Source organism: Fringilla coelebs (assembly GCF_963513975.1).
Source record: "Fringilla coelebs genome assembly, chromosome: 16".
Lineage (NCBI taxonomy): Eukaryota > Metazoa > Chordata > Aves > Passeriformes > Fringillidae > Fringilla > Fringilla coelebs.
In genome coordinates this window covers 9,065,225-9,087,623 of record NC_140042.1, presented here as the reverse complement: position 1 = coordinate 9,087,623, position 22,399 = coordinate 9,065,225, and the positions used below count along the sequence as shown (strand labels likewise).

The following is a 22,399-nucleotide window of genomic DNA, read 5'->3' as shown; positions in this document are numbered from 1 at the left end:
CATGGAAAACATTTTTCCCAAAAATCTCCCACAGTTCCCAATGCATGAATTCTTATTCTTTCATGTACCATTCCTTCCTTTCTAGATTATATTCAAGCTGATGCAATCAGTTCTGAATTCTTCTTGATGGCTGTTCAGCTGCACATTAAATAAGTACTGAAAACTCATTTATTTATAACCTTTTATTTAAACCCATTTCACTGCAACTTTACTATTTGTTGGTTCCTATATTCTATTAGCAAACATGCCCAAGAACCGTGTCTTGCAGAATGAAGCATGTGGCCACGTATCTGAAAAAGGGGGTATAAAAGGTTATAATGCATCACTTCTGTGGATGAACTCTAGAAAAGTAAATTATTTGTTATCATTCCTTACTCTTACTCTCCTTATCTGTATTTACCTTTAATTTTGATCTTACTATAAAATTCCATCTTTACTCTTTTCTAGTCAGGAATAACCCACTTTGTTTCTCTAAGTTAGCCTTGACTGCTGAAGAGTTAAAATTTTATGTGGAATTTTTTTGAATTGTAGGAAGGCCAGATCCAGGATTTTAATAATCAATTCACAGCATAAACTGGCATAATACCTTGACTGCTCATCCTGGCTGTGCCTCTGACACACATTCTCCACAGAAACAGAGTGTATTAGAGAAATTCCTCACAACCAGAAACAGATGAAACACCCCAACATGCAGTAGTTTTCCAAGAGCAGTTATACTGAAGAGAAAGCCTTACCAGCTGCCATTGTAGGGATCATGCTAGAACGTTCCTCATCCATCATAAAAGACCAGTCTTCATAGAAGACACTGTAATTTAAAATGGGGGGGGGGGGGGGGGGGGGGGGGGAGAAGGACATGCAGTGTTATAGTAATATATACTTCACTTCTGAAATACAAAAAAAACTCTGAAGAATAAGTATGAGCACCTCAAAGGATGAAATTTTATGTCACAGTAACTCCCTGTAGTTCTGAAATTGATAACTGTTCAGATGGTTCTAAAAAGACAAAGAGTATTTTTTTCTTCAGTTTTAGCTCTGTGCTTTTTAGGGGGAAAAAAGCCCCTCAAGGTCTGGGGGTTTACACTGCATTAGCAATTGCAGCACCTCTCTGCACCTATTGCAATACATGTTTTGTATAAGCTTAGAACAAATGAACACAAAGAAAACAAAAATGGTCCTTATACCTTAAGCAACCTGCTCTGGTGGTAAGGGCCCCTGCCCATAAACAATCTTTAAGCATCCTTTCTAACCCAAATCCTAATACTACATGGTTCTGTGACCTGTTTCAATATCCTAACCCACACCAATTACCCTAAATAGTTAGGGTGAACTAGGAATTTGTATGTAAAAAACCCACATTTTTTCACTGTGAACACATAAATCCAGTTGTGCTAAGCCTGGTTCTTTCTAGTAACAGAATGTTGTATTTTTACTATCAACATTCAGTTAATTAAACAACAAAACAGATGGCAAGAAAACCCTCAATCTATATATTAAACAACTCTGACAGATTCATTTAAAAGTTTCCAAAACATATAAATGGGGATGTAAACTGATTCTGTAAATCCCATTGGAATTTGGGTAACATTAAAGTCTTAAAAATTCTGGAATAAACCTTTTTAGAAACAGCATTACAATGCAGTGTGCTGATAATCCTGATACTGTGCAAGTACTGCTACAAGCATGAGAATAATTAGTGACACAGCAATCCAAGTCACTAATTTCCTAATGGTTTACAGACCTTTTTCTTTATTTCACTTGTCTTTATTTGATTTCTCCAAAATCTGTTTTGCAAGAAAGCTACAGATGACTGGAACAAACTAGAAATGAAAAGGAGGTACTAATAAACTCAGTTCAGGCAATAATCTCATCCACTACCTCCATTAATCAATGCAAACGAATAAAATGCCTTTCTGCTGAATCCACTGGACTTGATCAAGTGGTTTGAGCAAGCTCAACAGTTATTGATTAAAAGAGGAAAATGCCTCAAGTTTTCATAAAGAAAAGAAATTGAAGCCAGATGAGAAAGAGGCAGGACTCAGTAATGAACTTTAGTGCATTTTGCACTTCCAAATTACGTTAGGATTTCACAATGTATAGTAAGTTATTCTCAGTAACTGTAACGAAAGGTTCACAAGCTGCTACCTAACCACTTTCCAGTGATCTGCAGCTGCAGCTCCTCACTGCTGCACTGCTGGAGCTCTGCAATTACAGGATCTCCAAAAGGCAACAGGCAATTACCACTGATGAACTGAGATCAGACACGGCTGCAATTGTGTACTATTTCAGTGGAATGAGAGAGACACCTTAAAGTACAGTGTCCAGGTTGCAGTGGGGAAATTGCAGAAAGAACAGGGAAGGGATTGAGGGAAGAGGTCACATGTGATACAGGCACAAGCCACTACCTCAATGGCTGACAAAAATTTTAAAAAATTATTTTAAGTGACTTGACAGGCATAGCAATTAATATGGGGTACTACTACAGCCGTGGCTTTTGGGTGGTTGCCTGGGCTTTCAGACATTGTCAGCACTTCCTGCACTACAAAGGTATCAGACACAGTACCTGAGGCGACTCTTATCTGCAAGCAGCATATGAACATATCTTTCCAGGGAATGTTCATTCAAAGCACAGCGCAGCCAAGCCCGGCCTCTGCCAATGTCTGTAGTGATGGCCTTCAGAGAGTAGAAGCGCTGCAGCTCGTGTCTGTTCAGCACTTCTTTCACATAATACCAGAACACTGGCTCTGGAATTTAATGATTAATAATAACAATAATGACAACCACCCTACCAAGAAAACCACTAACCTCGTACCTGAATACATCTACGTGTAAATTTATAAAACAAACAGGTAACAATATAACTTTGTTCAAAGGTGAATCATTTACTTTCCTCATGCAACCCACCAGTTAAATAAGTTATTTATTCCTACAGAACTCAGGCTATTTAAGCACTTAGAACTTTCCACTTCATTGAAAAAGCCACACAAATTAAAGGATTTGATCTGACACTTTTGCACAGAATTCACATTTAAAAGGACATTTAAGCTAGTATTTTATCCACAGGTTCATGTGTTCAACTAGAAACTTATTTTGGAAGGGAAAAGATGTCTTTAGAACTCTATGTTACTGCTGATGTGAAATGTTGGAAGGCAGGTTCAAAGGAACAGGTAGCTCCAGAATTTGCAGACATGCAAATAACAAATTCATGTTACTTTAGCAAACAGAAGTGTTGCATTTTAATATCTTTTTCCACTAAACACTTTCTGTGCACTTTTCCCAAATATTGATAAAAACTGATCAGTTTTTAGATCAGATAGCTCTGATTAAAGAAAAGAGAAACACCATGGTGAAGATTTAAATACAGGAATCTTTTCTTTGATTGTGGAGAAAGTAATAAAAACCAACCCAAGCAATATAATTTTTCTTATAAAATTACATCAATAACTAGAAGTTAAACATATCTAACCAATATAGAATATGGCATTTAAAGAACTGAGTAAGACAACATCAAGAATGAAAACGTTGTTTAAAAACTTAACACCAAAATTACATAACCCTGATCCCTGCCAGAATTCAAAATGAATTTACCACTATACATGATGCAACAGTAGGAAGCGCAGATTTCCTAACAGCAACAATTCTAGAGAAACTTGGAATGCAAGTTAAACCAGACTAAGAAGCAATAGTCATTTTCACTGCTACTTCCACAACACAAGTGTAAAGTATCCTACCAACAATCTGCAGTTTGGTACAATGCTTCAAACTTCTTTTAGAAATTATATCACTTGACTGAACATAAGAACTAATTAAAACAAGATAACTACAATTAGCAACTTACCTGTTTCAGTTTTGCTGGAGAAACCTGCTGCCTGTTTGATTGCTGCTGCTGTCAGTGCTAATCCCCGGCTCCTCCTCAGGCCATGCTGGAACACAGCTTCAAACTGAGCACACAAACAGGTCACTCTGCAACAAAATTTTTAATGAACTCATGTAAAAGGAACTATGAAAAAAAACAGTGAAAATCAACTATGTTTCTATACAGCAACTTTATTCCAGATCTCTGAATAGGAAATGTATAAGCAGTGAAAGATCCCTCCTATGCAGTAATCTCATTATTTGCCAGCAGTATAATCTACTTATACCCACAGTCTCATCATAAAGATTGAAAGCTGAGGCTCAGGTTAAATTCAGAAGAACTGGCAATCAATTTGAGAAATCACCCTCACCTGCTAGAGGGGCTGTTAATCATGTTATTTCAGTTTCAGATCACCTACCTTTCATGCAAAGTAATTTTTTGAGCATGTCAAATATTTTGTGCCATATGTTTTATGTCATTATGATGCAAAATTTAAGCATGTAATTTTTAGACTATTTTACCTGCTATCTGAGTCTGAAGCAATTTCTTTTCTTCCTCCAAATCGTATTTGACACTGCAATAAACAGATTTTAAGAAATTTTAAGAATTTTTTGTTACACTGAATAAATTCAGTTTTTTCAACTCTTTCTACATATGAAACAAAGCCATATCAAAAAAGAAAGCAGCACAAAATAGAGCATTGCAAAATACAGCCTGCATCCAAACAGAGCTTTAGAGCATAATGTTACACTAATGGGCTGCTCTTGCAGTTCAAATAGATCCTTGCTAGCCAGAGCAACACACCTGCAGGTCCTTCAGTAAATTGAAAACTGAGTGGAAATTACTACTTTTGAGTTTCAAATGTGCACCCACAAAACCAAGCATTGCTCCTACCCAGCTCAGTGCCACAAGTACAGTACCACTCTTTAAAAAGCATTTCACTGGCCTACTTGGGAGGAATTCTTTTGCCTCCCAAGCTCTCCCAAATTGACTCCAGTCCAGTCTATGAAATTCTACTTGCTGAACTTCACATTGACACAAATATAGACATACATAAATCACATCTTTACATGTATTTTAACCATTCACTAAAAATCTAGAGCAAAGAAAAGCCGCTGCTCTAAAATGTTAAACTAAGTTAGACTTTGCAGGATACTGCAATTTAGTTCAGTCATATCAGGATTACAAGAATATATCCTAGTATGTATTGTATAGTATTATATATATTTAAAATAGATCTATTGCAAATACAACCTGTCCAGAACAAGAATTTTAAATAAATACTGCACAGTAGTTGTTTGCTAGCAAAAACTCAGTCATACTATGAAAGCCACAATTTCTTCTTTGTCAAAGAGAAAGCAAAGACAGTCCCTGCTAGTAACTCTGAGTAAGCCACTGCAGAAAAGTCTGTTGGACTTCTCACCTGTTTAACTGCATCCAGCAGCCGTTCTAGAAGAAACTGTCTTTTAGTGTCGTTGGTCTGTGAACCTGAAATCCAACAAAATCATATCATTTTAAAAGAAACTGGTTTTTAAAATACATTTGGGCCAACACAAACATCTTTCTTTTGGGCCCTGAAAACTTTCTTCCCATGCCAATTATTCCACTAAATTAACTAATGTATTTTCTCTAAGTGTAATGATGCAGTACAAACTATGCTTTGAGGTTTCAAGTAGCCTTTCTCTAACATGCAGCAATACTGTTTCAAATAACATCTTGATTCTTATTTTAGTAAAGTTTTGAAGATATATTTCACCAGTACTTAATACAAAATAATTATTCAAACTGATGCACAGCTTGCCCTGAGCTTCTTAACACAACTACCATTGTAGCACAGCATCACACCACTAGAAAAGAATGGAAAACAAAAATGAGAAACCAGGAGTATCTTCTTACTGTCAAACCTTACTGCAGAAAGAGCTTCAAGTCAGGTGAACAGAGAGCAAGTGTTACAGCAAATCCCTTAAAATTTAATTACCAGCATAATTCTTCTGATTAACACCTATAAAATCTATTTTGTTACTATATAAGGAACAATGCAAGACAATCTTTAACTTCTCAAGCTATTTCAACAATAACACAATAATTTGCTTGTTGGAATATCCTTTATAAACTCCCATGAATATGGTAAAATTTATTCTTTGAGATAACTTACATTGCCTCTGTAATTTCTTTATTCTCAGCTTAAGTTCAAAACACCTATCAGAAAGCTCTGTGACCTCTCTGGAGTTTAAGTCATTCTATTCTCCTTTCACTCTCAAAAGAACATACAAGCAATGTACATATGGACTGAAAGCAAATTATCCAAACTCTGCATGAACAAATGCCTCCCAACACTGAAAATCAAGCACCACACACTAGCAAAGAGAGATGACATAAACATATGTGCTTCCTCTTGCTATCCAACAGTGTGAGGTCCAAATTCCAGAATTTCCTATCTCCATAATCCCATTCAAAACAGTTTGCTTTTAAACCAGCAAGACATAACACAATTTGTTGAAATGATTCTGCCTTTAAATATGTATACTCATATAACATATAAATAGACATTATACTGATACAATTCATTATATATATTCATATTAATCTATAAGTATATTAATTAAATTCATTTTCCATATAGTTTCATATATTCATTAAACAGAAGAAAACCCCCACAGTATGTCAGAATACTGAAAACAGGAAAAACATGCAAACATAGCTGCTAAGCAAGCTTCTCAACGCTGGTTTTGCTGATTACAGGGAATTTTCAAGAAGTTGTGCTTCCCATTTTGAACTCTGACTCAAACCGTGCAGACACGTGATGTGTGAGGTCTGGGGCTGTTAGTCAAGCACTCCAGTGCACACAAACAGTGTTCAGTGCCAGTCCAGGACTCCAGGTCCAAACCCCACACCAAATGGGCTTTGACTTCCTAACAGCTATGCCAGTTATGCCAGTGTGAAGATAAGCCTAAATTCATATAATTCCTACCATTCCACTTTGTGATCCTTCAGAGATTACAATTTATTAACCAATATTCAATGTTCTTACCATGCATACATTGCCAAAATGGAGATGTACACATGCCAATGTATCCGTTTGTTTCATAATAAATCACATCACCATAAAATAAGGAAAACAATCTCAGCTTTCAGAGCAGCTTCTCATGTTCAGTAACACTGAATATACACAACTCTGCAGATTTTCTCTGTTGTTTCAAAACTCATTACTCTTAATCTTACATTACCCACATATCTGCAAGAAGAGGCATTACACAGTATTACTCTTTATATTAATAGCTTGAGACAACGTCTGAACAAATGCATGCAACTATTTCATGACCAGAAAAACATTTATCAAATGAAAATATTAGGAGGTGGGCCAAGCTTGTCTTCCAAATGCAATACATGTTAGTTTTTAAGTTCACATCTCTTTGGACTCCTTGTATCTATTTGGTAACAGAAATGGTTTGCAACTAGATTCCAAACTGTGATCAATATAAAAAAATGCATAAATACAGAATATCTACTGATGTTCACTATACTAATAATGTTCTAAACCACTAAAGCATGTGATACCAAAAACCATTAACTCTACAAAGACTGATTGCAATGTGTATTTTCTCTTTATTTCACTTGTAAATCTGCACTACTAGCAATCATGACTGCAGGAGATTACAAGCAATAATTCCTGAAGCAGTTCAAATCACCCTCACCATCAACAGAGCTATAAGGCCAGGTAATGTGTCTGCTGAGGGCTTATCTGAGGTTTCTCTTCAATGCACATCCTAAATTCTTCTACTGCTGTTGCTTAACAGAAATTTTACAGGCAGAAGATAAAGAATACTCACAAAGTCTAATTTTTTTTTTTAAACTCAAAATTAAGTTGTGTCTGTTTTCCTGCTGAGGGTATATTTTTCTTTGTAACAAGCCCAGAAAATATGGTATTATTTAGTGATGGTTTTGTTTCCAGTAGGTGGAAGATAAAAATACATCTCCACTAACTCTATTGAATATTTAGTTCTTCCACATTTTCATTTTCTAAACTAAGTCTTCAAGAAAAAAAAAGAGGCATATTTTCCAACAAGAGCATCAATTAAGTGTGATCAACTCCAGCTGACTTTAAGTCAAACTTAAACTGACTAAAATACCCTTCTCCTTATTCAGAATAGCAGTAAAAACTACAGTAACACACATGAAAATACAAAACATAGAATGCATAAAAACAGCATTACTCAGAAAAAGGCTGTATTTAGACTATTGCAATAAAAAAGGAAGTTCATACAGGACTCTAAAAATAATTGTGAAAACATAAGTATAAGGTTGAAAACCTAAGAAACTTCAACAGACTCCTCCCAGCAACATCTACTCAGTCAAAAAGGGTTTAAAGGGTTTAAAATAGGCTCAGGTACTGCACCTGCCTCTTCATTTTCTGTTGTTGAAGGTCATGCTTTCCTATTTTTAAAACAAACTTCTCTCCATGCTCTGACACAAACATCCACACCTACAGCAGCAGCAAACTGGCATATGAGTAAAAGAAAGCAGGATTTTCAGTTCTTCCTAGGTAAAGCCCTCTTCAGCACCAGATGCAGCATATAAGTGAAATAAATAAATCTCATATTGCTCTTATATAACTTGCATTTATGTCCTGAATGCAACATTTCAGACTGCAATCCCTTTTGCTTGCTCTAATGCAGGTTCTGATGGCACAAGTTTAAAATAAAACAAATACAGATCTAATTTAAATGCTACCTTATACTACATTATTATGATTCTACTGCTTACTCCCCTCACCATGAGTTGTGTTTTTAAGTTTTTTGAAACTGTCATTAAACAAATGACAACACCCCCAATTCCTGACAAGCACATAAATTTTGCATCCTTGTATTACTTGCCTTTAAGGTTTAGCCTACTCAGCACTGTAGAATAACATATGAGTATGTAATTAGTAAGCAGCATTAGTAATATTAAGGTAAGGCTTACATCAACAGGAATTTACCTTCACATCCACTAGAAATACACTGTAGCTAAAGAAAATAAACATTAACCATAATTATAGTAACTAAGGAGTTCTTCCATCTCTATTTTAGGAACACCTCTGTTAGTTAAAAGGGCTAAAACTGGGCATAGAAGTACATACAGGCAGGGCTGTTACAGGCACTAAAAGAAGAATATGGCTAAAATTGATGAGATGTAAACATCAGCCATCTCCTTTATCTGAAACAAGCATGAAAATGATAGATATTTCTCTGTTCTGATCAGTTTGACTTATATTATTCTAGAAAAATACTGTACAGCATTGTGTAACAGTAATGTTTGTCAAAGTGCAACATTAGGGAGTTTTTTGTTATCTTGCTGTCTAATTGAAATTGTTGGAAAAACCCAGTTGGCAGGGCTATACATGAGTGGTAACTATGCAATTGAACCGCTACTGTTAACGTCACCCTAGGCATTACTCTATTTGAAGTAATTAAATGTTTCTTTTCTCATAAACATGTATCTCTTTGTTGTCTTTAAAAAATATTAAAGGTAACAAAAATAACTACACGAAGCTTTAGGCCACATGAGGTGTTACCTCGCCTTTTGAGTCACAGAATCCAAATAGAGCTCTCAAAGATTAGTCTCCTAGGAAGATTTAGGCTCTAATTTGCATAAATTTGCACAAGGCTATTCCCAGTTTGAATTTGAAGGGCTGAGGTTGTCTATATGAAAATGATGACTCTTACAAATTTTGTAATTAGGATTTAGTCTATATTGTGTGAAGATCTGAAACATTTGAGCAACTTTCTTTTCCCATGCTTTGAAAGATGTCACTGTTACTTGCATTTTTCACAAGCAGTTTCCCCATTATAATCCTTTTTTCCCCTCATCTCTTCCACAAAAATCTTCTATTTTCTTCCTACCATAAAGATGAGAACAAAACAGAGAAAAATACAAGGGAAGTGGTTTTATTTTTCAGTTCACTTTCAAAAATGTCTGCTCCCCACAAAACATGTAGCATTTAGTTACTCCAGTTACTCGGGTTTTTTCTTACTGCCTTTGGCAATAAAGATCGCCGTGTATTAGATCAGGGTGGGAGATCAATGTGTGATCCAGTCCTCAGGTGCAGAGTATTGTCTGCAATTTCCATTGCTGAAGATGTACAAAGAGACCCATCAAAGTTTTTACTAAAGCACCTCCCTTCTCAAAAAGCCCCAAACAAATCCTTGCCAATGTGTTTTAATACGCATTAAATAAATACCACTTATCCTTTACTCCTACAAGAAAAGTCTATTAGAATTTTTGTCTCTACCCTAACAACTCTCCATGCTTGCCTATTCAAGCACACCTACTTCCTCCAGTCCTGTAGTTTATGGGTCATAATTCTCATGCAAAGCTTCAACTATTTCCTTGACAAACACCTCAAAAAGCTCAGGATTTAGCACATATTTACCCTCATGATTGAGCACAGCCCCGCACCACTCCCCTGTACCACAGAAACTACCGCAGCCACAGACATCCTCACCAGACTCAGGGACACAGCAACAGGGCCCTTTCTCCACAAGCCCGGGTGCTCACCTCTCCCACAGACAGCATGCTCCTGAACTCATATTTTTAATTTTCTTAAACTCCTATTTTCTCTTGGTCATTTGTTTCCTCAGGAGTATTTCCTACGAGTTTGCACAGCTGAAGCAACACAGATGCCCGAGCTCAGCATCACTTGTGCTGTGAGCCAGTGTCACGCTCAAGGGCAGGACTTAGGATTTAAAATGGGGTAAAACACCACTTCGGGGAGCCGGAACGAGGAACGGGGTGTGGAGATAAGAGACCCAAGTGTCCCGCGCCTCAGCACGGCACCAGGGAGCACCGGGGTGGAACGAGGGCAGCGCCACTCCCGCCCGGGCCCCCCGGGCACGCTCTGCCCGCGCCAGCCCCCACAGCGCCCGGCGGGCCCGGGCGGAGGGGCCGGCCCGGCCGCACTCACCGCTCATGGTGCCCGCGGGGCTCCGTCCGCCGGAGCCGCCGCTCTCCCGCACAGCCACGGCCGGACCGGCAGCCACCGCCCGCCCCGGAACCCGCCCGGCGCCCCGGAAGGTAAACACGGCCCCGGGAGCGCAGCGGAGCGCTTCTCGGCCCGGGGCTCTTCACGCGGCCCCTCACGCGGCCCCGCGCCCTCAGCGCGCCCCGGCCCCAGCCGGGCAGAGGCACCCTGAGGGGCAGGAACGCGACACCGCCAAAGGAAGGGTGAGAAAACTGGAGATAAAGTGTCCTCTACTGCCGCATGTGCTGTGCAGCGTGGAAGCTCGGAAAGGGTCGTTAAATAAAAACAAAACCGGTGATGATAATAACAAATTTCATAAGTCTCTAGGCTTGTTTGAGAGGTGTTGGCCCTCTTTGGCCAAAACCACACGGAGCACCTAACTCCCAACTCGCCCCAAACTTAGTGTCAGCCTCCTAATGATGCTGTAACTGGCCATTCGTAAATTTCATGCAATGAAATACTTCAAATCGTCATTCATGCAGGAACCTGAAGTAGAATGATAGCTACAAATAAAGATGATTGTTGTTGTGGTTGTTGCTTCTGTTGTTGTCGTTTTCCAGGAATAAAATTGTGTCCAAATATTAGGAAAGTAACATTAATGCTTGCAAGGCAAGGTGACAGAAATATATTCCTGATTTTAGGCCACAGAATAGTCTAGCATGACTAATCACCCATCCTTATAAATGTAACAAGGGTAAGTTAAAAAAAATGAATAAAAGAGAAATAAATGTCTGTCTGAAAACACTTGGCTCTGAAAGGAAAGCCTGTACCACCAGGAAATATATAGGATTGCAGGGATTGCAGTGACCCTTGTGGGTTCCTTCTGACTCGGGACATTCTGTGATTCTATGATCTGTGCTCCCCAGCACCACAGCATCCCTTAGGGTGACCCAGGGATATCTTCTCAACCCAGGGCCCTCCATACTCTACAAGGTATCCATCTTTGGAACATTCCTATTTCAAGTGCTGAAATTACTCAAGAGTAGGGATGTACCGTAGGTCTTGGTTTCTGCCTCTTGGAACTGTCCTTGTGTACCATCAAGCAATTTTTGGCACAAGATCTGAGTCTAACATGAAGATACATATTTGCAGACTTGTTTATTTTGTATATATCTGCTGTAAGTAGGTACAATCTCTAAAGGCAGAAAAAGCTGTCCTATGTAAGGACTTGCTGAAATTAAAAATTCCAATAACTAGTTGAGTGCCTGAGAATACTGTAGAAATACTTGACTAATGAAATACTAGAATAAGAAATAATGACAATATTAATGCAAGCACAATGAGAGATCTCCAAGGATGATGTACAACCTTCTCCACTGACTGCAAGTATTAAGGTTTACAGCTATACTGGAAGAACTCATTTATTATTACTCAGTACAAATACACTTCCCTCCCAGTCATCCCACACCCAGGACATAGTTGTAATAATCAAAAGATTTGGTGGTAACTAGAACAGTAGCTCGTTCTTCAGTAGCTGGTAATGGAAATGAAGTTTCACAGCCAGTCTGAGGTTTCACCAAGCCACAGTCACTGCAAGTGCATTCTTCCACTGAATACATTAATGTTTCACTTGGAAGTGTGTGTCTAATTTCTTCTGTGTTCACACTGCTTTCAGTCTTAGCCTTGAGAATATTATTCAGCTCCACAGAGGAGTCTGTAAATAATCAGAAGTTTGTTTAGTATAGCATGATGTATGTACTAAATTAAGAGCTGTTAAAGACCCAAATTTCGTTATGGTCCAACTATGTTCTAACCTCAATGAAAATTTTGAGGTATAGTGAAAATTTTAAGATGTAGCTACATATGATAATCTTTTATTCTATGACAATACAACCTTCTGCTTCAGAATAAGCATTGAAGTAATTCAACACATTTTCTAATCAGTTATTATTTATTGTCTGAAAAGTCACAAAGATAGTATTTGTAAAATGGAAAAAAAACTTTTTTCACCTTCACAAAATAAACCACATATGCTTCTCCCAGACCACAACATTAAATAAAATTGTTAAAATCTTATAAAATGAAAAGCTAATATTGAATGTGTATCCTCTGCCTGGAAACAATTCCTTGTGCATTCAGTGAGGGTGAAACTCTTATGAAGATTTTTGCTTTTAAGTTTTCATAAATGATTTCTCAAACAGCAGCAAGTAAGCCAGGTATGAATATACAACAACACAATCCTCCTGGGATCCAGAACCAACCAAGAGAAATTGCTGCTTTTGCAAGTCAACATCTGGATATTTATTCCCTAATAACTATGATAATTTCATGGAGACTATTTGAGGAATAACAAACAATCCACCAAAGACCAAACAATCCACCAAAGACAGACATGAAAATCTGGAATATATACAATGTTTTTACATGTTAAGAGTAGCTAAAATGTACAATGATCTAAAATTATTTAATGAAGAATTTATTCACCTGTGTTTTCCAGTTTTTCTTTTAGTTGCTTTAGGTGCTTCCATTTAAACAAGACCATTAAGGTAAACAGAGTGAATATTAAAATCAACCCTATGCCCACACAAATCCAAAGGATTCCACTTGAATCGATACCTTATGAAACAAAAGAGATGCATTACATTAATTATAAACAATAACTAATGTACAGTAAACATGTCCAACGCATCAAACCTAAATGTAAAATACAACATGAAGATGCCCAGCACAGCCACAGAGCATTGCAGAAATCTACTTACTCTTCTCACAGTAGTTTTCACAGGAGGGCGGTGGTGCACTGGAACACCGGAGGTGACAAGGAGTACAGGAGAGCAGCAAATTATCAAAGTATTCATTTTTGGGGCACTGTGCCATCAGGAGCAGTAATTATGGAACTTCAAAGCCACAGAAATTGTAAAAGAGTGAGGATCATCTACAGAGGGCTTCTCAGTTCTCAGTTTGAGCAACCCGCAGAACAGCTAGCAGTAATAATGGACGTCCATCACAGCTCCACTACATGGGATCATGTTTCAGAAAAAGGATTTAACTCTGAGGTCCCCAAGGAATTACTGTTCCTTTTTTGGTAATTCACAGTTTTAGAAAAACTGAGCAGCTGCACCAAGATAGTTTTCATTGTAAATTTTGTCTGAAACAGAAAATGGTTATTTATAGAAGATGTTTCTAGAGCAGGTGCTAAGTACTACAAACTATAAGAAAGATCTCCAAACAGGAGTTCATAATAATTGTTCTTGTCTCTAAAATGGTTTTTTTTTTCCTGAATTGGCCTCATTTATCTATTTACTATTTTGATTCAAAACATTATCTGCATTTTTCACTTATTTTTCCATAATGCAAAACTGTCATTGGGCTAAAACTGGAGTACCCAGCATGGAAAAGTAAGTTTATAGGATGCCTTCTTCCCAGCCAGGTAGATGTATATACAATGAATTTCTGAAAATGTATTTGGTCTCCTCACAGGAAAAAAAAAAATCTTTGACTGCAAAGTATCACAATGAAAGTGGGGGATAATGTGACAGTGTTCACAGGGGTCCCAGGAAGAGGGAAGAGACGAGGATCTGACTCCATGTTTTAGAAGGCTTGATTTATTATTTTATTATATATATTATATTAAAACTATACTAAAAGAATAGAAGAAAGGCTTTCATCAGAAGGCTAGCAAGGAAAAGAAAAGAATGGAATGAATAACAAAAGCTGGTGACTCTCAGAGAGTGATTCGCCATTAATTAGAAACCATCAACATGGACCAATCAAGGATGCACCTGTTGCATTCCACAGCAGCAGATAAGTATTGTTTTTCTTTTCCTCTGAGGCTCCTCAGGAGAAAAATCCTGGCAAAGGGATTTTTCAGAAAATGTGTCTGTGACAGGATAATAAGATGTTGTGGCAGAAATGTTTTCTCTCTCAGTTGGCCAGAAAGTTTTCCTATATGGATGGTTAGAGTTCAAACATATTTCTTGTAAGACACAAAGTGAATACAAAGTAGTCTCATCTTTTCACTCAAACTCTAGGAATTTTCCCCCCAAGTAAAAGGCACAATACAGCTCATTTCATCAGAGCTCTGGAAAACAATGCTGTCTCTTCCAGCAATTATTCTCCCTCTACAGTTGGACTACTCTTTCCCAAAGCTTACAGCCTTTGAGGATAAACTAATTTTTTGGACAGATGTGCCCCAAACCACAAATTCTTGATAATTAAGCAATACATTTTTCACACATTGGAAACTGGGGAGCAATGGCCGTAAGGGTCTCTACTCTGTCATACCTTCCACCATTCAAGTCCCAGCCTTTTTCCCTTAGCTGTACACTGTGCCAGTGATGTATGCAATGACAAAAAAAAGGCAACAAATGGTTCAAAAAACTGTGAGGAATTATGGTTGTCATGGCCTGCTGCCTTTATTTTCTGCACATCCTAACATTCAGAAGTTCCTCTCCTCAAGGGCATGAAAGCAAGCATGTAATCAATCGATCTTGATAAGCAATAGATCCCACTGACAGATCTCACTACACATCTAAAGCACACATTATGCAAACACACAAAAAATGAGATGATGATATGGAATGATGGTTCTCCTACATTGTTATTCACCTTTAGGGAATAATAAATATATGCCTTACTTACCAGTAAAGTTACATTTCAGCTCCTGTTCAGTTACAGGATTTACAGAGCTTGCACTGGCATTCCAAACAATTACATGTTGATGCTAATAAATGCTCTCTTCTTTTAACTTGATTTTGCTTCAAAAGGATGGCAGAAATTAGCAGAGTTGGACAAAATAAGAAAGGATTTATCAACTACAATAATCATTTAACCATAAATCACAAAGTATTGCCAGGGAAGTATTTCTGCAATTACATTACTGTAACTGAAATTCAAAAACTCCCCAAGATATCCTCTAAGAATAATTCAGACAAGTTAAGTTGGCCTGCTGGAGTTGGCATCCTTACAGAGAGCAATGGGAAAAATGCAAGAAGAGAAGTATCAACTGCAGAAACAATAGGAAGAAAAAAGAGAAAAGGAAGACCAATTCTCAGATTTGTTTCTAAAATGTATCTGTCTGACTCAGGAGTGACATCTGGGGACAATTTATAAACACCAGTATGAATTATATTTTCTGTTTGTTGTTTAGAAGAATGGTTTTAGTACTGAAAGTTCTAGTAGGGTATCAAATTGCTGAACAGGATTTCAAGAAATCAAATCATTTTTACTGGTGAAGAGAGTACAGGTGAAGGGAGCACAGCCCAACACAGAGCAGGAGCTGGTGCTTTGGAGTTGTACACAGACATACACAAATGTTTCAGCTTTCTCCCATGGGAGCAGAACACCTCCAGTTCCATGTTTCCCTGGCAGAAAACAGGCACACCAAGCACTGAACATCCAGCCAGAGCATTTCCTGCCATGAACCCAAACTTAACTGTTTTGTTAAACATCTGGAGAAACTCAAGAGTTCCAGAAATCCTTGTCAGTTCTTATTTGTGACATGTTAAATTGATATTGCATGACAGAAATCAGTCAATAAATATTTTATCTTTCACTATTTAATTTGAAAAAAGCTATTGTGTGTATAAGCCAAAATAATAAAATGAGAACTCTGGATGGAAAATCAAAGTAAGTAATATCATCCTGTCAATGATTAAAGATTGAAATTCATCTTTCACAGAACAATAACTTGAGATCTGTTTACCACACATAACTTAAACAACAAAGTTTTGTTCTGGCACTGTTTCAGGGTTTCTCTGTTGAAGCCTGCGCCAACTTTTTTGCCTGACTGTACTTCAGAAATTCTGCTGGCACAATTACATAGCACTTACCAAGAGAAAGAGGGTTTTCTGCTAGGACTATAACATTCCCTTCACAAACAACATTAGCTAGGCTGACAAAGGAATTCTTCTGGTTGTATAGTTGCTTCTACATTCATGGCTTTGTGCTGGCACAGCTCTTTTTTTCCCACTCACTAAGGCAACTGACCTACACTGTCAAATCTTATACTACAGCCTTGCTCTGATCCTCTCCAATTCTCTAAAGCTATTTACAGAATAAATCCCCCCCAAAAAAGTCTCTTATAAATCACCCCACCTCAACAATCCTAAAGATCTGTAAGACCAATGTACATACCAAAAACTACCACTTTTTCTTTTCAAAAGTTATTGCACTTCAAGGAACAGCAGTCTTACAGACAGTCATCTCCTAAAACAGTGTTAAAAACTTTCTGAAACAGTTCTTTTCAGAGATGCATCTTTGTGAAGTGTGATTGTATGGCTGGGAGGAGACAAGCTGTTCTAGGAACGGGGTACACACCAGTAAATAAAAGAACGGAGCTATAAAAGGGTTCATCATGTTCATTAACTTTTACAAGCTGCACAGAACAATGCTGCTCTTAGACAAAATATTGTTTAATGTCATTTGCACACAGAGCAAAAACAAGAACAATGTGGATTTTGCCTGTTTGGTTCAGCACATTTTAATTAGACCACAGCTTTGAAAAGAGTGATGTTGCTGGTGCTACACTGAGTATTTCCAAAATGGATTAAAGAGCAAAACAACAGAAGAGAAAATGTTCCTTTAAAATAGTGATTAAAATAACAATAGTATAAACACAGTCAATTAAATCAAAGACAGCTTCTGTATCCCCCACTGTGTTCAAAGCTGACTGAGCAAGGAACCAGCTTATGGAACAGAGGAAGTGCACAGCCTAGGAAAGCAGTCCTAATAGACTGCAAACCCTTGTGGAAAAGAAGATACCTTTTCATTTTTCTGACATTCCACATGTGCCAGAATAGTTATGTAACTACTAAGGACAATGCATAAAAAAGGAATTGCGCAAGAAGTTTGGATTAAGCCAATGCTTGTTAGAATGCCAGTGACATTTTTGTGTTGGTACAATAGTTTTTACAGAATGTAAATATAATTTATTTCTTAATGTAAGCACTTACATTTTGTGTTGGAAAAATAACCTCTTACGTGCTACTATTTTAGTGATTTTGCAGGTGGGCAAAATAAACTAAAAATCATCAGCGGTATAATGCCAACAGGAGTATTGGAGTTACAACAAAAATAAATGTGCAGGAACAATTATGAATTATGTGAAGTGTTTGGCACACTAAAGTCTAACATAAAATTTTGTTCTGGTAATTTTAGCCAAATTCTCTAGCTATTCAGAGGTTTGAGTAACGCACATTCACTTTTTTCAAATTCTCATGTACAGCATCACAGTGTCAATGTGTGCTCTCTTTCAAGACAGGAGGGAAATTGTAATTGATTTAGCCACCACTACTCCAGAATAATTCCCCATGCAAATTGCTGTCTCTGGAATAAGAATACTGGCACAGAATACTTCTAGAGTAATTAAGCCTATTTAGAAACAAGCTCACTATTTCATTCTCACAATTCCATAATGAAGTAATTATTTTCTGCACCAATGTTAACATGTTAACTAGCCATAGAAGAGCAGCTTTAAAAATCCCATGATGCTGTTATTCTTCCTTCATAACAATAATGCCATTCTGCTTTAGTCATTACTGAAACTAAAATCTTAAGGGATCTCTAATGGACAACATGCTCCCTAAACTGGAATTCTAGAGAATTAAGAAGGTGAAAAGAAAGCACATGAAAATCCCACATGGAACCAGTTTTCTATTTCCCCCTCCCTTAAGACAGACAGCATGTAAAACTTTCCATATAAAACTTAAGTGTTATAAAATTCTTACATATTTATAATGCAGGAGATCTGGCCTGGAGTTATTGCAGCATCCAGCAGTGGACACAGCAGCTCAGAGATTCTCCATGTCAGAGTCCCTGCAGTCAGAAAGGCTGTGAATAAACAGTGTGTTAATACTCAGCCACTCTTCATCACAGCTGTGCTCCAGCCCCTTTCCCAGCTCTGTTCCTTTCTCTGGACATGACCCAGCACCTCAATGTCCTTCTTGTCATGAGGGGCCCAGAGCTGGACACAGCACTGAAGGTGTAGCCTCAGCAGTGGCAGTGACTGTGCTGATCCTGCTGGCCATGCTGCTTCTAAGGAAGCAAAAGGTTAATTTTCTAGTCAAAATATTGCTGATCTAAAAGGAAGCATAAGAACAGAAATACAGAGGTCTGGATTGTGTTTCACAAGACTTCTTTTCAGCTGATTTGGTATTTTGATTGACATGATGCCTCCTCCTACCAATCCTACATCTGGCTTTCAGATCTCTGAAACCACACAATCTCTGCCTATCTTCAAAATAGATTTTCTCCTGTCTCTAACCTTCCTAGCCCCAGCTCAGTCACTGTTTACATCATTTAAGTGATCTCACTCTTCCCTTCCTTGGATGCGCGTTCTTTGCTCAGCACATTCCTTCCACATTGAGCAATCCCTCTGCTATTTACAACATTTTAACAGCCATAGGTTTATAAACTACGCACAGGTTCTTCACAATGTGCACACCTAAATCCCCATCTTTGTTTCTTTTGATCTTTGATAGCAAGAAACCCACGCACACAACAGTTTTGACAGAAAAACTACTTACCCAAACTACTCTCCCACTCCTGTTTTTCAGTCTGGAGTCTCACGGTATCAAAACTACAGAAGAAATTCTGTCTAAGGAGGAACTGCACTGCCTGTGCTTTCAAAGAGAGGCATTGTGAGCAAAGATCCAACAAGAACCCACCTTACACATCTCTGAGACCTAAACTATACAGGGCAACTAAGTAATAGATCACACAGCTGAGAACTCTGAGCCTCCAGTTAGAATCACCCGAAAAAAGGTGACTGCACTTGCAAAAAAAGACCTTTCAGTCTTTCTTTTTAGAGATATACAATCAAGGAGAATAAAGGTTGTGTATACACATAGAAGTGAGAGACACACATGACTATTTTTAAAAATAATGAGCTGAGCATGTGAGGAATTTGAGAGCTGTGAAGATGGACACAAAATTACAAACTGGCATTTTGGTGTAGCAATTCATATATTTCTTTTGCTATCTAGAGGAATACCAATTAACTTTATGCTTTTTTGAAACTTGCAGTATGTGTTTAATTGCTCCAAAAGGAGCCATCAAAAAAGGCTTTAACTAGATTGGAGCCCTCAAAAAGAAGAATCCAGCTCTGAAGTACTCATTGCCAACCCACAATGAAATGTGAGACAAATTCTAAATTTCTTTGTAGATGTGGACTAATTCTATGATTGGACTATGAAACAGAGCTTAAGCTCTGGTGCTACATTTGGAAAACCAAAGAAGACTCTTATTTGAATTTTTTCCAATGAAATAGCTTCAAATACATTTCCATGAGGGAATTCATGGACTGCACTTCTGCCAATGCCCAGCACAGGGAGAGGAACAGGCCAGAAAGAGCATTTGTTAAATAGCAGTATTGGAACAACAAACCAGTAAAATGATGTTTCCAGGGTAAGATATCTTAGTTTGGATTAGACATGGTCTTGTGTAAATATAAAAGCTTCTTTATTCACTTACACTTCCACGAGCACCAGTAAAGCTTAGGAGACACTTGGCTCTTAATGAAGCCATCATGCTGAAACAGTTGTGTTTTCTATTCTCTAGTTCTCAGCTACGCCTCCACAGACTACCCGGAGAGAGAATTTACCAGGGGTTCAGAACATTAGTTTATAAATTCCTGGCACTTAGTCAAACTTCTAATAATTTACCTCTTCCCTCCTGTCCTTTCTTTCTCCCAAGTAAATAACTTGTTCCTTTGGCTTTGTTTTTAAAGGCTCTTTCTGACTTCAAAGCAATTCTAAATATCAGGCTACTCATTCAGGTGCATAGCTACTGTACATATTTGAATACCTTTAAATATCAGGGTATGGCTCACACTGTGTCACACCAATCCCAGCTTGCTGCCACACCAGAAAGGGAAGTTGTATTCCTCTCCTGCTCCTCCCAGACTCAGCCAAAATGTTTCTTCCCATGTTGCAATAGCTCAGGAAGTTACTTGATGTCAAGGTAAACTGAGTCAATTCAATCGTAACTCAACCCTAAAACACGTCTTCATTTTAAGGCTGTTGGTAGTGTATGGAATTTTTAAAACTTACTGTTGGTGGTGAGCAAGTAACTTCTTGAAGCTGTTAACCTGTTTGGAGCTTTCTAGTGAAATCCATCTTTCTCTTCTGCTTCAGTTCACATGGCTAAAGCATTGGTACTTCATGTGTCCCTGCCAGGCTGCAAAGTGCTTGTGGGAGCTTGGGTGGAAGTTACTACCAAAGTACAGAGCACTGTTTCTCATAGCCTATGAGCACAGCCCTCCACTTCACTGCTACAGGACTGACTCACCACAGACTGCAAATTAGTGGTGAAGCTACCTTGGGATAGCTTATTGTATTAATAACTTGCTCTCAGCAAAAAATAAGTCCTGTTCCCAATTCTTACTTTATACCAGCCCTGGAATTTGTCAAATGCCTCTTATTTGATACATCTGAGTAGCCCAGGAGAAAAAAGAAAGTGGATTATTCTGTCACTAAATGTAATGAGCTGGACAGACTCAGAACAGGGTCTCACAGCTCAGAGGCAGCACAAGGATGGAAGAACTGCAGTTGTGAGAGGACAATTTCTTTTTCCCTCAGTCATCATAGGTTAAGTCTAAGCTGGGCCAGACTCTTCTTTTCTAAGCAGTCTTGATCACTTAAGTCATTCATTAAATGAGAATGGACTTATATGGGTGGTTCTCAATAAAAAAAGCATTTTAGCATTTATTAAATGAAGAGCTAGTATATTTGTTCTAAACCTTTTGATGCAGAAGAGGTTTAAACAAAAAAAGCTTTAATAATGCTTTAAAACCTGAAGCAAACAGGACCATTTACACTCCAGTGGATATTTTGCCAGTAAAATTATCATAATTCCACTTTTGTTTTGAGTACCAGCTGTTCCAAAGTGGAAAAACAAACTACTAGCCCTGTTAAAAATTTAATGTTTGAGTTTACACAATTCCATGTGTGACAGCCTGCAAAACAGGTTTGTACACTCTGAAGGACATCTGGCATCTTTTGAAATTCTGTGGACTAATTGTCTATATCCTAGCAAGTACCTAGGGAATAAGTACCTTTCAAGGAAGGAAGGAAGGTTGTGAAACACAACTAATTCTTTTCCCCTGAAATCAGTGGTAATATGCACTTCTGCACCTCTGATCAAATGCATATTTGGCCCTACTCCCCTTACACAAACACAAAAAAATTATCACAACTCACTGCTTTAGGAGCCATTGGAAAGAAGGCCCATTTCAAAAACCTTCAAGAAGTTTTTTTAAGGAATGCCAAAATGTGTGCAAGAATTGCTGTCTCTGTGTTCCTTGTGTTGATCATCTTAAGGTACATGTTAACTGCTCAGAAAAAGCAGGACCTGCCTCCAATTGAGGCTTTCCTGACCTGTAGGCTGTGTCAGGGCTCGAACCAAACACCAGCTTGCAGTACAGCGTTGCACTCATTATAAACCTGAGCTGCTCCATGCTCACAGTGACAGTAAAAAGCGTTCAGTAACAAGTCACTCTGTCAGCAGAATGCATGCAGCCTGCTCTCCAGTGCAGTTCTATTATTTAACACTAGTAATCCCTGAGTGCTGAATGGTGCTACCTTGTTTCTGTACTATATGAAATGTATCAG

General features: G+C 38.0%; 2 protein-coding genes across 3 annotated transcripts in view; both read right to left on the bottom strand.

The window, feature by feature from the left end:
• The window catches only part of SNX29 (sorting nexin 29), a 100,225-nt gene extending 89,351 nt beyond the window's left edge, over positions 1-10,874 (bottom strand). For both annotated transcript variants that reach the window (XR_014616542.1, XM_084216469.1), the window contains exons 1-6: positions 10,797-10,874; positions 5,277-5,341; positions 4,375-4,427; positions 3,836-3,960; positions 2,561-2,741; positions 735-805 (exon numbers count right to left, since the gene is read on the bottom strand). Coding sequence is in view for 1 of the 2 variants with exons in the window: in XM_084216469.1 (XP_084072595.1) it covers positions 735-805; positions 2,561-2,741; positions 3,836-3,960; positions 4,375-4,427; positions 5,277-5,341; positions 10,797-10,803 (502 nt within the window). In the remaining variant the exon portion in view is untranslated. The remainder of the gene's footprint in view (positions 1-734; positions 806-2,560; positions 2,742-3,835; positions 3,961-4,374; positions 4,428-5,276; positions 5,342-10,796) is intronic.
• Positions 10,875-12,250: 1,376 nt separating this feature from the next.
• TNFRSF17 (TNF receptor superfamily member 17) lies at positions 12,251-13,667 on the bottom strand (the record flags this gene model as incomplete). Its single annotated transcript, XM_084216748.1, has 3 exons — positions 12,251-12,507; positions 13,278-13,409; positions 13,553-13,667. 3 exons carry the CDS (start codon positions 13,665-13,667, stop codon positions 12,251-12,253), a joined length of 504 nt encoding a protein of 167 aa, XP_084072874.1.
• Between the last annotated feature and the right edge of the window lie 8,732 nt (positions 13,668-22,399).